This window comes from Harpia harpyja, chromosome 16 (genome assembly GCF_026419915.1).
Source record: "Harpia harpyja isolate bHarHar1 chromosome 16, bHarHar1 primary haplotype, whole genome shotgun sequence".
NCBI lineage: Eukaryota > Metazoa > Chordata > Aves > Accipitriformes > Accipitridae > Harpia > Harpia harpyja.
Genome location: NC_068955.1, coordinates 14102098 through 14115946, shown reverse-complemented (window position 1 = coordinate 14115946; position 13849 = coordinate 14102098). Strand labels below are relative to the sequence as shown.

The 13849-nt window shown below is 37.8% G+C and overlaps 1 protein-coding gene across 3 annotated transcripts in view; it reads left to right on the top strand.

The window, feature by feature from the left end:
• The window catches only part of CHID1 (chitinase domain containing 1), a 131568-nt gene that overhangs the window by 38187 nt on the left and 79532 nt on the right, over positions 1–13849 (top strand). For all 3 annotated transcript variants that reach the window (XM_052812073.1, XM_052812071.1, XM_052812072.1), the window contains 2 exons: positions 9949–10050; positions 12422–12577. In XM_052812073.1, the coding sequence (XP_052668033.1) occupies positions 9949–10050; positions 12422–12577 (258 nt within the window). The remainder of the gene's footprint in view (positions 1–9948; positions 10051–12421; positions 12578–13849) is intronic.

Below are 13849 nucleotides of genomic sequence, written 5' to 3'. Positions count from 1 at the left end.
TGAGTAACAGTTACTGGAGAAAGTTTAATAACCTCTTCAAATCATAGTAATACTATTGAATCATACTCAGAGTCATGCTGTTGGGCTTATGGGTTTTGTTGCTTCCCTGTGTAAAGGCTTAAAGTATAGGTATGGCAGTCATCTCTTTTTAAACGGAATTCTGTTAGCTTCAGTAAATCTGGATGCTTGTTAACGGCTCTAAACTACATCTGTTTTCCTCGCCAATGACTTCCCTGGTTTTGCTGCTGTTTGTTGGGCTGCCAGCTCAGTAGAGCATGGCTCTGACTGCAGCCATGAAAGGTTCAGTGCATTTTGTATAGATTCAGAAAGGACTTGAGAGGAACAAATCTATTCTTAGAAGTGGCTTTTTAAAGACTATGCCTTACTATATAAAATTAATGCAGCCAAGGTCTGACTGCACTGATACATGCTGAAGCAGGTGTACACATCAGTTTTTTAATTCCCTCTAGGGAGAATTAATAAAATAATCTGTAGGTCAACTAATGATGGTCAAAGAGAAGAAAGAGTGGAATATATTCCTCACCATGTCTAGTGTTTGTAGCTCTACCAATTCTGAGCCAGCTGCTGTAGAGCAATTACTGCATAAGTTTCAGTGTGAAGTTGGAAAACTTTCAAAAAAAAAAAAATAGAGCATTTTAATCTTTGCAAGGAGGAATTAAGCTTACATTTGGTGTGTTAGAGTTTTTAAATTAGGCTCATATGCTCCAGGGTACAAGCTTGTTTTGCGTGATGTTCTGCTATTGGAGCATGGCTTGCCTGGGCATTAAGCCCTGGCATGAAAGGCACTAGAATAGTTTGGAAATTAGGAGAACCAAATGGTGACACAGTGGATGTTCATTTATGCATAGTCTTGCTTAAATGACTCCTCTGAAGAGGCTGAAGTAACATAATGGAAACAGCATTGAAGGAGAGCACTCCCCAGAATGGAAACAGTAAATACAATGACAAGGATCAGAAGAAACTTTTTCTTCTTTGGTATTCAGATTGTCTGTTGTTGTCAAACAGGTGAATTTCTTATGTTGGCTTAAGAGTTTCAGCTAAAAATTCTTAAGGTACTTGAAAAATGTAGTTTAAGTGGTGCAGACTGGTCTGCCAGCATGCCTCAGCTCTAAGGACAGCAGTTTTCAGGCTCATTTGTCCCTAGGTGTCCGCTGGGATTTCATACTTTATTTTCAGGACATATAATTTTTGGCATATTTCTCCTTCTTGACTTCTGCTACGGTTTAAACCAGATGGGCCACAGGTAATTAGTTTGGCTTCATGAAAACTGTGTAGGCTACTCCATGACAAGAACAGATCCTGTGTTTCTCCCTATTTGGAGAGCAAGTACTGCAAAGGCAACAGCTGGGATGGGATATCTATATTAAGGAAGAGTGCCAGCCCTCAATGTTCTGCAAAAATTTCATTTGGTACATAAATACCATTTTGTTTCCTGATGAAAATACAGCAAGTTTTTCCTTGTCAGTCTGTTATCATTTACAGTCCCCTAGTGATATGAAGCACTCGTACTGTGTGAAGTAACCACTCCCAGCTGTTTTGTATTGTGAATCTGTAGCACTCGGTTAGAAATTTCTTGCTTGTCAAGCTGGCTAGGTTTTGTTGTTGTTTTTTAAATGCCTATCCTAATCTGAGAATTTGGTAAAGAGATTCTTGCCATTAAGAAAACTTGAACATGGTCAGTAATGCTAATAAAATCAGTCAGGTTTGTGTTTTTAGGATGCACTTGGTGGAGATATTTTTTTATTTTAAATTGTGATCTCTTCTGTGGACAACTGACAGATAGCCCTTATGCTCTTTAAAGGCATATGAATTTTACCATTCCTATCATTAAATCAGTGCAGCAGCCAAAGACAGTGCACAAGTAGGGTTGCAGGTTTTTATTTCTGAATTTAAGCTACTATCCTGAATAATAGAGAATATTATTGGAAGGTGCATTATCCTAAGGCAAAATAAACTATAACAACATGACTTTTGGTAGAAGTTTATCCAAAAGATCTTAAAATCTACCAATGAATGAATGTTATTACAGTGCTCCCAGACTACCTGCACCATTAAAAAGTTCTCCCTAATGTCTTGCCCAGGCTTGCCAAAGTAATTATCTTGGGACATTCAGGCTGTTCCAGCTCATTAGAAATGAAACGCTAAATTGTCACGTTTCCATTAAAATTCCCCTTTTCTTCATTTGCTTATTCTTTCATAATTTTTATCTCTTGGGATGATGTTTCTCTGACTTATTAACAGTAAGGTAGTCTTTCATATTACATGAGCAAAACGTGATTTCTAGATGTTAAGAAGATGGGAGTTAGTTGGGAGGGGAAGGAACCTCCTGCTTTTGTCTCTGCCATCATCTGTCTCAACATTTTTAGTGTGTGAAATTGGGGGAGTGTTCTAAGAGTAGAACCAGATGAAAAGCCATGACTGGAAGAGTGTATGTGGGCAGTGGTGATCGCACTGGTTTTATGGAGTTACCTTTCAGTTTGATTTTTATTTCTCTTTTCAGAGGAATAGGACTTTCATACAGATTGTCAAAAAAAAAAAAAAAAGGAAGAAATTTATACTAGCTTGAAATTTTTGGTTTTGCAATGTACAGTCCATGATTTGTAATATTGATCTGGGTTTGTAGGCCATGAAATCGGATACTGTGTTTAAGCTCTGATTTAACTGAGATTTGGATCATATCATTGCATGCAATTCTTCAGTTCTTGCAACTTTTTGTCCTTAGAAAGGAAATAATGAAAAAGAATGCTATATTACAAATGCATGTGAACATATTTGAATACTAAGCATGTGCATTTTCAGAAATGCTTAACGAGTGACATGCATCTCTGTAAAAGCCTTGATACGTTGTCTGCAAGGATGTAATCACTGAGGGAGAAATGTCAGAGGTGGAGATCATGCTGTACTTTTTAAAATCTCCAATCAACTGCATGGAATTCAGCCCCTACTATGTATTACATCTGTCTGAGAATCTCTCTTTTTTGGTTAATCATTCAGTATGGTCACATTCTTTTTTGACAGCAAGGATTAGATCTGTAATTACTGTTCATGGCTTTGAACAGTGGTATCGTGTCAAGGTCCTGTTGTTGACTTGCCTGCTTCATCCAATACTACTGCAGACAGACCTTAATTCTATTTTTAGCACGATTTCTGAGGTAACAAGGTGTCTGTAAGCTTTATCTCTTCCATTCTTCATCTTTCCGCAAAAGCTTTTTAAGCATTTGACCAGTTTCAAACAAAATTGACACAGACATAGAGTTTTGTTAGTCAGGTCCCTGCCACTTCATGAAAATAGGCAGCTGGACAGATGAAGGTGACCTACCTTTTTTCCCCAAGACCCAGCAGTGAAAGGGCATTGTAAGTGGAACATCTATAAGACAACAGAGAATCCAGTTGCAAAACATCCATGGAAACCAGGATCCACATAGAACTGTTTTCTAAATATTGATAGTGGAGAATTACTTCAGTGAGCCGTCATCCTTACAAAGTTCTGGAGAACCAGAAAAGAAATAGAGTAGTTACAAAACTGCCAAGAGGATTTTTCCTGAAAAGAAAATGGTTTCAGATTTAACTTTATGCATTTCACTACTTCATTATCAATGCCAATAATTGTGTAGTGCACAGGGTAGAGATTTTAGCTCTTTCCCCTATTTGCTGTAGAACAGACTGGATACAGAAAGAAATGGTGAATTTTTATTCAGTGATTGTGCATTAGCTGAATATAGTGGTCTGTGTTCATAAAATGCAATAGCATTATACTTTAGTGCAGTTAACTGCAAGGAGCTATGGAAACCAATAATATTTTATGGTGAAGAAAGATGGGAAGATTTGCAAACAGTTGCTTTACAGAGAAAACAGAATTATACACAACAAGAAAATTAAGTCATTACTGAGAAGATGACTTCTGAAATATATACAGGAAACAGAAAATTAGTCAGTTTTCCATTATGAAAGACTATTCAAAGATGTCAGGATACTGAAAACTTCCCTTTTATGAGGGAGAAGGTGAGGTAACCAAACAAGAATGCAGTTCGAACTTGCAGGGAATAGCAGTCAGTTACAAGACCTTTTTCTTTTTCTCATTTCATTTTGAGAGTAATCATAGTGGGACAAGAAGTAATTGAGAATGTAGATTCATTTGAAACTAAATGAAAGTGACTTGCATGGTTGAAGTATTTTTTCCAGTCTTTCAATATGAAAGACTACAAAGTCAAAACCTCATAGAAATACTTATCAGTAAAGCACTAATGGGAATTTTGATACATATGACCATATGCTATTTGGAAGATTCAGGTAATAGACATTCTAGGCTATGAAACAAACTCCCCTGTGGTTATTTTAGACATGAAAGGATAGAATGGTAAAAAGGGACTGTGAAATTCTAAGCTGTGTGTACAGAAATACCAAGGAAAATGGGTGATTCTTCTAAGTCTGTGACGTCCCTATAATAGTTTCTGTATATACATATGGCAGCGTGCCATCAAAAAATACTGACAAATTGTCGCAAATATGTGCAAATAAGACCTATGTTCTCAGGGGAATAGTTGTTCCTGTCTTGCTGTGTTGTCTAGCAGAAATTTGGGTCAGGAGCCTACAAATGGAAACAGCAAATCTCTCAACAAAGTAAGGAGCTTCTTAGGTCAAAAGTGACATAGCTAAGAATGGGAAGAAATTAATACTGGGCCTTATAAACAAGGTTTCAGCAGGAAAGTCAGTATTTTATCCAAGAAAATGCATCTGTTAAAAGCATGTGGTGGAAGCTTTATCACCTCTCAAGGAAATGGGCTAGTCTAAAGCAAAAGTGTTGATGTGTCTCAGGGACGGCTATTGTTCTCTGTACAAGAAAAGGATTGTGTCACTTATTAGAAATATTCCTGTATCTTAAACATTATGCTCAAAAAGTAGAGTGCTTTTTCTCTCAGTAACTCAGTGGTTCCCTACAAAGGGACAGGAAAGATGGAATATTTTCCATTGGAAGGGACTTAAAACGATCATCTAGTCCGACTGCTGATCACATCAGGGTTGACCAAAAGTTAAAACATGTTGTTAAGGGTATTGTCCAAATGCTTCCTAAACACTGACAGGCTTGGGGGATCAACCACATCTCTAGGAAGCCTGTTCCAACGTTTGACCACCCTCTCAGTTAAAGAAATGCTTCCTAATGCCCATTGTAAACTTCCACTGCCACAGCTTTGAACCATTCCTGTCACTGGATACTACGGAGAAGAGCTCAGCACCTCCCTCTCCACTTCCCCTCCTCAGGAAGCTGCAGAGAGCAATGAGGTCGCCCCTCAGCCTCCTTTTCTCCAAACTAGACAAACACAAAGTCCTGAGCCACTTCTCATAGGACATGCCTTGCAGCCCTTTCACCAGCTTTGTTGCCCTCCTCTGGATGCATTCAAGGACCTTCACATCCTTCTTAAATTGTGGGGCCCAGAACTGCACACGGTATTCAAGGTGGGGCTGCACCAACGCTGAATACAGTGGGATAATCGCCTCTTTTGACCAGTTGGTTATACTGTGTTTGATTCACCCCAGGATGCGGTTTGCCCTCTTGGCTGCCAGGGCGCACTGCTGACTCATATTGAGCCTACTGTCAACCAGCACAAGCACCTGGGATAATGTCCTATACACATCATGATGGACATTATATCCAGGCCTCAGCTGAAACGAATGATTTGTTGTATATGTAGTATCAGAGCCGTGTTTTTACTGCATTTAAAGTGCCATAAATTGCATCTCTGTGGTGAATTTCTCCTCATGGAGTAACTTTTACAGTCCATATAGATGCAAATTTTGCGAAGATTAGATGGCTGTTTCCAAACCTGATTATTTGGGGATTTTGCTAGTATATAGTAAGTTTCAGAGTTAACTATGTTGAACAGTGATATAAGAATCACGTAAGAACACTAGTGCATTTGAGCAGAACGTTAAGGAAACTGAATGACATTTGCTTAAGGTATTGAGTTAGAAAAATACAAATGCAAATATCATATGAAGTGTCTGGCTCTTAGAACAGCAATAAAAAGGATTTAGTATAAGCTAACATAAAAAGAGTACCCTTTTCTGCTTAAATTTACTTCTTGAATCCAAATTGTTTCATATTTATAGTGCATGTTGCATAATTTCAGTATATTTTTAGGCCAGTAGGAGCAGGTTTCTTTAAACAGCAGATTTCTCTTGTGTTAAGAAATATTAGTTGATCAGCTTAAATAAGTAAGTTTTAAATAGAATGAATGGCTTAGACTTATAATGTTGTGTGATTTAGTATGCTATTCACTTACTTAGCATGAGTAGCTAGATTTGCTGAAGCCTTGGGCTGCAAGCTGCAAACTTTCACACAGATTTGCTGAACTTGTACCGAATTTGTATCTATTCGAGCAAGACAAGGCCTTCAGAGCCAGCACAAAACAGAAGATGAGGAGGGCACAACTGTCAACAGCAGCTGCAACTAGACAAGATAACGGCTTGCCTGGAGACAGTGAAGGAATCCAATAAGGAGTCAGAAGATCTCAGGCCAGAATTGCTATTGGACCAAAAGGCGCGAGAGGCATGTGGAGGATGGATGCATAGTCTGTAAGGGTATAATTGCTCAGGGATTTCTTTGTTCAGGGTCCTCTCCCTGGAAGCACCCAGCTTGAGCTGATCCTGCTGCTATACCACTCTATTAAATTACTTATTTTTATGAGATTCAATACCTGAGACTCTGCTTTGGGAAACCTAGGGTTTGAACTGGAGAGTGACTAACACCGGACGCCTGGACCGAACTGCTCTTCTTTAACACTTGTATTCAGTGTTCAGCTTCCCTCTTAACAAGTACATTTGTTAGACTCCAAATGAGATGTAATTTTTGAACTGTGTCATTTGGTGAACACAAAGCAAATGAAGCAGTTCAGAAGTTGGGGTTAATTCCATGCAAAGAGACTTTTCAGATATATTAAATAATTTGCTTTTCCTATTATTCATGTTCATACATACACCTGACTTCTGCTCCTTCACATTTGTGATGTTGATAGTGAGCAGTTAAAATCATCAAGGTTTTAGTCATCTGACAGTTTAATAATAAGCTGTCCTTAGTATGTATATTGTACAGTGCTGATAAATGATGATGAAGTTTCTGCCACTTCACTGAATATTTTGGAAACGGTATTCAAGGCTTAGAAGAATGACAGGCTTTTGGCTTAGACTTGGAAACTTCTATTCTCATGGACTTTGCATATTTTGTGCCAAGTCTCTTGACTTTCTCTGTGCTGGTTTTCTCAGTGATGTAGTCAGTGGAACATACCTGCCCTTGAGTTAGGTTTACGATTAAATATCAGAATGATTGGAAAACCTCAAATGAGAAGCATAATAGCTGTTGAAAAAGATTTAGTTTTTATCCTTGAGGGCCAGTTTTCTTGACTCAGAACAATTCTGAAGGCATGAGTCAAATAGTCTTGGTTTTGCTCCAGTGGACAGTTTTCCGAAGTGCGTGACTAGAGCAGAATTGACTGGTGGTGTTGATTGAGCTGGTGAGTGGTGCTTGCTTCCTGTGAAGAGTGGTGGTGAAGGACAAAGCGTATTTATTGCTGCTGGGTTTGTTCCAAGTTCGAAATTTATGACCTTGCTCCTCAGATGGCATTCCTTTGTAGCGGAAGTAGTTCAGTTACAAGCTTGCTTTGGAGAAAATGATGACAATATCCATTTTAACCTTTTTTTTTTTTTTTTTAATATTCCTTGACAGTGTATATGAAAAATGGATGTAGAGGGCAAGTTACATATTCAAATTTCATTAAAGTACTACCCAGCATAATCTATAAAGCAATCCAACTTGCCCTAATATCTAATATACATTATAATTACTTTTTATGCTTTTCCCTTCATGAGTAATCACAATCAATTTACTGAAAATGTGTTTTGCTGGAGTTTGCGTTGGGGAATTGCTTTGCCTACAGACATCCAGGTTGCCGTGACATTGTTTCAAAGATGTCTTTAATTTTCTTTATTCTTGTAGAACAACTGTAGTTTGCAATTGCAATAAATAACAAGCAGACAACTATCCAAAAAACTGAGGTCCACCGATAGGTTCCAGAAGTGAAGATTTGTTTTAATTTGTTAAAACCCTGGAAGGAAAGGGTTGGGATTTCTCCTTAGTATGAAAACTGTATCACTGGTTCTGAAAACTTGAGAATTCCAGAACACTGCTATGCTTCATACAGATTACAGCCACATAATCCAGTGTATGTTTGGTCAGGTTCATTGGCCTGACTTGCAAATATCATTCATGCTTTGCTCTCTTATAATATGACAGGCATGTTAAATGATTTAATCTGCCCCACTTAGTAACCCGTATTCCGTTAACCTCTTTCCTAATGTGGTGGAACAGACAGTGTCCTTGTAAACTGATAAATGAACACTGTTATGCTCTGATGATCCACTTAGCACATATTGTTGGATGGAGAAGTTGTAGACTGATCCAAAAGTGGTAAGGGTCAAAATAAGTGATTCTTCAGTTTATTACTTGCATCTGTCACTGAGCATCTTTTTGTTTTTTACATTTAAGATGAACGTGAGTGGTTTTAATGTGTACCTTGTTTAGACAGGGGCTGTCTACTAATTTCTGGATCAAGTAGCGGTTTCTGATATTATAGGGAAGGTCTGGATTCTTCAGTCTCTCTCCTCTACTCTCTGGAGGAATCATGTACAATCCTTGTAGATGCCTCTCCAGTGGCAGAGTTGCACCACAGAGTTTGTAGCTGTTAAACCACCTTTTTTTTCTTTTTCTTTTATTTTATAATGTTCCCCTATGCACCCTGCTCTCCCAGGCTGTTTAGAACAATATGCTACTTCTCTACCTGCCTGTCTCATCTTAACATGCTTCAGAGCCCGGTGGCTGAGGACATGGTTCTCCTGGCAGCAGCTTCTCCTTTTTAGTTCAGTCCCATCTTTGCAATGTGTTTAAGGCTGCCTTATGTTCCCTGCTCTGCTATGTGTCCTGCTAGTTTGAAGTTACAAATTCTCTTTGAAATAGATTCAATGTTTTCAGGCAACTTGTGTGCATTGTTTCTGAGTTGAATGGTTGAAGGAAGTCAGTAGTCTCTATGAGTCCAAAACTGGCAAAAATATACCCCCTCACCCAAAAAGCTAAGGCAGATATTAACCCAGTTAGTAAGCAAAAAAAAAGGGAGAGGTAAGAATTGTGTTCCATATTTCATACAACGATATGCAGAAGGCATAACTAGACTTTTATCTAGAGAAGGTCATAGAATGGATTTTGCCCTCTACCAAAGAAGAAAGAAATGGGGGTGTGTTTGTCAAAAGAAAAGAGGTTTGATAGTCTTTTGCTAAAAGCAGGCAGTTGTATTTGCATTCTGCTTTTTAGGACTTCTTTGGAAGGGAATGAAAGGAAACTAAAGTGTTTTTCACCAGTGAGAGAAAATTTCTTAAGTACAGTACAAGCTGAAATGATCATTCTTTTTGAGATTAATAAAAAAATTACCTTTGGTTTATGTTTTTTTTATCAACAGCTGCACCCATCCATTTATTTAAGTATGGCTGAGATAACTTAGTTTTATAAGTATCAAAACCAGTTTGACAGGCCAAGTAATTAAAGGTTTTGTAAAAGCCTTTGGAGTTCAGTTGATTGCTACCTAAGGCAATTTGATTAGTCCACAGCCCTTGTAATCACTATTGTAACCATGCTGGAAATGCTTATTTGGTAAGTATGCCGTGAAGTCTGATTCTTCCCACTGGCAACATAAGTAGCATTGAACAGGTTTTTCTCTTAGACATTTATTATAAAAATGGCACTGAAATGTCTCTTTTTGCCACCTCAGAATGAAAGATTTTTCTTACCTGATCAAATGGTATGAAACCTGAAGGAAAGAATAAGGCAGGTTATTGTAGCAATTTATCTCTTCCTCTTGTTTTTGTTTTGCTTTGTTTTAAAAGGACTAACCAGCCAGGAATGTTCACAAAGAAAGAATTTGATCAGTTGGCCTCAGCAATAGACAGCTTCAGTCTCATGACATATGACTATTCAACACCACAACGGTAAGACTCCATCTAACATTAGAAGAAGATTGCTGAAGGAACTGATTCCCAGTTAAGTCACTATTAAATCCACAGTATGTGTTCATTTTTTTAGTTAAGTGCATAGTGTGTTTTAACTGTATCAGATACTAAAGTTTTGGATTAGTAATTAGGATAGGTGATTTTTGAACAAGCCAATAACTCAGGACATTGTTTAATAGAAGTGTATATTTGGCACCCAGATATTGTGAAGAGCAAGAATTATCCTTTTACTAGTTCCATGACACTTATTCTTTTCCAGGCCAGGTTCTTTTGTTTTTAGTTATTTAGCACAGTTCTGCAGGATAGGTACACAAATAACCTATTTGACAACTATTTGATTGACAACTCATTTGCTTTATCCTGAGGCAGCACTGCTGATGTGGACATGCTTGAATATTTTTTTCCATTTTTCCACTAGTCCCTCCCTTCTACTCCCTTGTACTGGTACAGCTGCTTATGTATCAGTTCATCAAACCAGATCAGGGAGCTGATCTGACTGAAAAATAAAACAAAACCCCACTCTCGTACATGAATATTCATTTTCAGGAACTTAATTAATGTTTTTAACTGTGTGAAAGTGGAACAGCAATGTAGTTGAAAGGTCCTTAAACTCTACAGAGACTGTTTATGTTACTATTCTCCAAAAGCTTGGTTCATTTTGCCTCCAAATTGAAGGTAAGGATATGCTTTTGGAATTCCTAGGAGATTCTGTATATCTTGCTTCAAGCTGGCTGTCCAGAGTTAGTATTTGTGGTAAACTGGCAGATTTAGAAATGGCATCATTTCTGTGTTTATTACATCACTAAAACCATTGTCACCTGTAGTATATTAGCATTTTGATAATGTCTAGACAGGTTTAACAGAAAGGAACTTTTGTCTCCTCTGAAAAGAATTTATGTACCTCCTTCCTATCTCTCACCAAGCCTGTGTCTACATCTTCAAGCATAGCGACCTAGGGGAGAACAAACATAGGCAGTAATGTGTACTGAAGTTAGAACAGGTTTTTTTTACTCTCCTGCTGGAATATGCAGCATAGACATAGCCAGTTTAGCTTTCCTCTAGGTAGATCTGGTATCTATGAGGATGAAATGCTAAGGGCTTTTGTACAGGCTATAAAAACCATTTGGAACCCTGAATGCATTTTGAAATGCTGTGCTGTAGGCTGCATCTTTCCTGTGTGGCGAAGCTGCATCATGCTTTATGCCATGTTAAAATCACAGGTTCTGTGATGGTACAGTCCTATCTTTATGCTTCCACTGGTGCTTTAAGTTACTTAGACCTGACTTAGAGCTGCTAATCTTTTTTACTTGAAAGGAGGAGGGAAGCATTCTTCGGTTCACACCCGTTGTGTTTGAAATAAATCTAGTTTCTGAGATGTAATGCTTTTTAGTCTGAGAAAGGATTTGATAAAAAGAATTCAAATATTTTTTGCTTGAATTTGCTTTGGTTGGTCTGAGTATATGAAATACAGGATAATACATATGTTTTCTCACAATTTTTTTGCCTTTAAAATATGCACATAATTTCCAGCAACATTCCTATACTGTATTAGCACATTGAGTTTTAATGGCGCAGATATCCCAAAGGCTTTGAGGCAGATAATTAGTAGGGAGTAGATGACGTTGATATTTTTAAGACTAGAATATGCATTTTCTTTTATCATGTTAGTGAGTGCCTTTTATCACGTTAGTGAGAGTTTGCAATTAAGCCTGCTCTCCCCTCTGATGAGAAAGCAATGGAATGAGCATGATATCCTGATGCTATATGTATGATAATTCAATTACTCTGTGTGTTAAGGCTCTGCTCTTTTTCTTAATGTAGCTTTCTGTTAGGTAATTGCCTATTTGGGATTTTATCCATAAATAAGTGTTAAACAATCATTGAAACCTGTCTTGCTTACCAGTCACTGATTTTATAGTTCTTTCTGTAAGTAAATGGTGGATTTTGTCCCAGTATGTTGTGCCAGTTTACAGTAAAAAAAATTGAGAGTGGTATTAGAAAACTACTGAAGTCATACAGAGTTTTGAATTATTGTGTGGGCAATGTGCCAGGCCCAGTGACAGAGAAAATGTGCTAGGTGGAAAGCTTTTCTTACCCACTGTAAGAAGTTTTGTGTTCCTTCACCTTAGAAATGAATCACAAAGTCAAGAGTGGGACAAATGCGTTTTGTGCATCAGTACTTCAAGCCACTGAAGAATGTGCATTTAACCTTCATAGGATTGTAGGTTAACCTTCACTGATTTTTGTGTGCCATAGTTTGCTCTTTACAATTGCACTAGTCAAAAAGAGAAGACTAAGAATAAATGTATACTTTTTCTGACCACCTGTTTGATTTTTGCTAACTTGACAGACCTGGTCCGAATTCCCCTCTTCCCTGGGTACGAGCCTGTGTTCAAGTACTGGATCCTGATTCAAAATGGAGGAATAAAATACTTCTAGGCCTGAATTTCTATGGCATGGACTATTCTGCTTTGGGAGCCTCTGGGGACCCAATCCTTGGTAGTAGGTAAGACTTCTCTGGATAGTACTTATGTATGATACATTCTCACAAAACTCAGAAATTCACAAGTATTCTTGTTTAGAAATATGGATGTGTTAGTAACATAGAAATGGCAAAAGTGATAAATCTGCACATGAAATAGTAGCTCACCAGTTAGAGTAAGACCTGTAACTTCTCTTCCCTGTACAGAAGTGCAGGTAGATGGCACAGTTATCCTGTCAGAACTCCTATGGAAAAATGATTTGTGTAGTTTTTCCTTGTTCCTCTATCCATGTTTGTACATGCAGTTTGCCATCTTTGTGTTAAAATGTTCTGCAGTATTCTCTTAGGCTCTGTATCATTTTGGGGGTTCATGCAGTTGACCTAAAGATTGTTTCTCTCAGCTCCTGAAGTTGTTACCTGTTACTTTGAAATTTGATGTTGGTTTCAAACAGCAATATGCCACCAAGTTTCTTTTGAGTAGAAAAAGCTGCAATAAGCTCACCTGGAGACAAAACCTATAATAAGATAAAAGGAAGTATTCCAAAGCCAGCCTGAAACTTTATATTGATTCTCAGAGGAAAATGGTTGTTTTAGTTTTGGGTAATAACCACCTATAATAACAGTGAGCTTTGTAGAAACACAGTCAGGGTATAGTACATCAAGCCAGAAGAAAAAGCAAGAAAAATGGTGTGAATTTGGCAGGAAAATCAGGTTTGTTCAGAAGTTTGTTATTAATTTGTAAAATAGAACCAAACCAAGTGGAAACAAACCTAAAGCACAAGAGGTGACTGTTCTCACTTTCGCAGGTTACTAAGTTCATTACACCAGGATGTTTCAATATAGTAAGTATTTCAATGCCTAACAAGCAATCTCTATCTGAGGTGGATTGTGTAAGGTAAGGGCCTGAATTTTTTATGTCCATACCTTCAGTTACAGAAACACTTTGTCATCATTGCACTTGCCTCTGCTGTCTTCCTGCTGCAGCTTGGCTGTTTGCAGGGGTATAATACTGTAGACACAGTTTTCTCCCAGTGCTGAATTGTGTCTGAATCTGGCTGAATAACAGAAAATGACTAACAGGTGGGGAAAATAAAGCCATTGTCTACAGTGAAAGGTATATAGTGAGTATATCAGAATGGCTTCTCTAAAGTTAGTTGTAGTGGTTAGGCAGGAAAAATACTCAATATTCAAAGCATTGTTGATTTACAAGCCTATTTATACAAGCTCAGCACAATGAGTGTAGCTTCACCATAATATTTACAGTTCCTTTTGCAGGTAGGAGCGAGCATAGTACTA